Source organism: Gracilinanus agilis, chromosome 2, assembly GCF_016433145.1.
Source record: "Gracilinanus agilis isolate LMUSP501 chromosome 2, AgileGrace, whole genome shotgun sequence".
NCBI lineage: Eukaryota > Metazoa > Chordata > Mammalia > Didelphimorphia > Didelphidae > Gracilinanus > Gracilinanus agilis.
In genome coordinates, this window is record NC_058131.1 from 313,122,993 (window position 1) to 313,126,028 (window position 3,036).

Sequence of the window (3,036 nt, forward strand, 5' to 3'; positions counted from 1 at the left end):
GTGACCCTGGGCAAGTCACTTGACCCCCATTGCCCACCCTTACCACTCCTCCACCTAGGAGCCAATACACAGAAGTTAAGGGTTTAAAAATATATATATATATATATATATATATATATATATATATATACTCTCTTAAGATATTGAGCCAAATGTTGGCTTGACTAATTCTCAAGGCTATATAGCTACAAGTTGAAATAAATCTTCTCTGACATTTTTTGTTTTTTAAAAATTTTTATTTGGAATATTTTCCCATGGTTACATGATTCATAATTGCCCCCTCCCCCACTCTCTCCTTCCCACTCCAAAACCTGACAAGCAATTACACTGGATTATACATGTATCATTGTTCAAAAAGTATTTCTAAGTTATTCATATTTGCAGTAGAGCGATCCTTTAACATTAAAACCCTAATCAGATCCCTAATGCACTATGTAATCGAGCATATAATTTTATAATTCATTTCTGGTTCCACAGTTCTTTCTCTGGATGTGGATAGTGTTCTTTCTCACAAGGTCCTCTGGATTCTCCTGGATCATTGCATTGCTGCTGGTAGAAAAGTCTATTACATTTGATTGTGCCATAATGTAGCAGACTCTGTGTACAATGTTCTCCTGGTTCTGCTCCTTTCATTCTGCAATCAATTCCTGGAGGTTGGTCCAATGCACATGGAATTCCTCCATTTCTTTATTCCTTTAAGCACAATAATATTCCATCAGCAACATATACCACAATTTATTCAGCCATTCCTCAATCGATGGACACCTCCTCATTTTCCAATTTTTTTGCCACCACAAAGAGCACTGCTATAAATATTTTTGTACAATTCTTTTTCCTTATTATCTCTTTGGGGTACAAACCCAGCAGAGGTATGGCTGAGTCAAAGGTCAGGCATTCATTTAAAGCCCTTTGTGCATAGTTCCAAATTGCCCTTCAGAATGGTTGTACCAATTTACAACTTCATCAGAAGTGTGTTAGAGCTCCAATTTTGCCACATCCCATCCAACATTTATTACTTTCCTTTGCTGTCATATTGGCCAGTCAGCTAGGTGTGAGGTGGTACCTCAAATTTGTTTTAATTTCTATTTCTCTAATCAGGAGGGATTTAGAACACTTTTTTCATGTGCTTATTGATACTTTTGATTTCATCATGTGAAAACTGCCTATTCATGTCCCTTGACCATTTGTCCTTTGGGGAATGGTTTGATTTTTTGTAAATTTGACTTAGTTCCTTATATATTGGGGAAATTAAACTGTTTTTTCAGAGTTTTGTTATAAAAATATTCTCCCAGTTTTTTGCTTTCCTTCTCATTTTGGTTGCATTGGTTATGTTTCTACAAAACCTTTTTAATTTTATATAATCAAAGTCATTCATTTTACATTTTGTAATGTTCTCTATCTCTTCCTTGGTCCTCTGACATTTTTTCTAAAAACGCTTATTAATACTATTACTATGCACATTTTCTTCTCTATCATTTTTGTTACTTTCCTTTGGGCATATCAGCTTAGCAATATTAAGTCAATAAGTCAATAAGCACTGATTGAGTATTTACTATGTGCCAGATACTTTATTACTGAACACAATATTTGTGATATTGTCCTACCTAGAAAGAACATCATGGTACTATAACTGAATACATGTAGAACACTATACATTAATGATTGATTATCATGTTACATTTTTCTTTCATGCTTTATTTTTTTTAAATCCCATTAGCTTTTCAAATGTCTTCCTTTTATGGTTCTTAACGTGAGGCATTACTCTTTCTCCCTAAAATTTAGTGCAGAATGTCCAGGAGCTGTGATAACTCTACATTAATAAAACTCATCCTTGAATACTTCATATTAGTGAAGATGTCTAGAGTGATAGATAACCTCACATCTGAGTCACATTGCTGGTATTGTTCAGTTGTTTTAATTGTATCCAACTCTTCACATTCCCATTTGAGGTGGATTTTTTTTGAAAAATACTAGAAAGTTTTGCCATTTCCTTCTCTAGCTTGTTTTACATATGAAGAAGATGAGGCTGGAGGTCACTTAGCTAGTAATATCTGAGGCTGGATTTGAACTTCAATCTTCTTGACTCCAGGCCCAGTGCTCTATCTACTGTATCAACTTACTGCCCTTATTGTTTAGTCATTTCAATTATGTCTGACTCTTTGTGTCCCTTTTGGGGAACTTCTTGGTAAAGATACTGGAATGATTTGCCATTTCCTTCTATAGCTCATTTTAGAGATGAAAAAACTAAGACAAACAAGGGTAAGTGACTTGTTGGTATATGATATGCAAATAGTCTATGTCCATTTATAAAGCAATAGTAAGAGCATTCTCTATCATCAATCATGAGGGGAAATGCATTTTATATGTATGAAATTATGGTGGTGGTGCTGTTGGTGCTGGTGATGGTAGTTGTGATACAACAAATTTTGAAAATGAAATGCATTGATGAATACAATTACATTGTGAGGCTCAGAGTTTGCAGACTTTCCCTCTGTTGGTTGCATTCCTGAATGCTCTTTTTACATCTTTGTTCCGTAGGCTGTAGATGAGGGGGTTAAGCATGGGGTTTATCACAGCATAAAACACAGACACCAGTTTCCCCTGCTCCTTAGAGGACTTGGGTGTCATATAAGTCATGATTCCTGTTCCATAAAAAAGGATAACCACTAAAAGGTGAGAGCCACAGGTAGAAAATGCCTTAAGCCTTCCTGAAGCTGTCTTCATCCTGATGACAGTCACTATGATAGAGCCATAGGAAACCAGGATCAAGGACACAGGTGCAAGAAGAATCACCACACCCATGAGGAAAATGGCTTTGAGCTATAGGTATCTCCAGATGCTATAGCCAAGATTGCTGGAGCCTCACAAAAGAAATGAGAAATTTTATTGTCTCCTTGATAGGGTAGGTGTAATGTGAATGCAGTGTCTACAATTGAAACTAGAAAACCACTGCTCCAGCACCCCAATGACAAGAGGCAACATAACCTTCCTGTCATGATAAGAGAGTAGTGCATGGGATCACAGATAGCCAAATAT

At 36.1% G+C, this 3,036-nt stretch overlaps 1 protein-coding gene across 1 annotated transcript in view; it reads right to left on the minus strand.

Moving 5' to 3' along the window:
* Window positions 1–2,469: 2,469 nt before the first annotated feature.
* The window catches only part of LOC123235352 (olfactory receptor 2D2-like), a 5,979-nt gene continuing 5,412 nt past the window's right edge, over window positions 2,470–3,036 (minus strand). Inside the window, 2 exon segments of the mRNA XM_044661465.1 lie at window positions 2,470–2,819; window positions 2,822–2,985. Coding sequence (XP_044517400.1) covers window positions 2,470–2,819; window positions 2,822–2,985 — 514 coding nt within the window.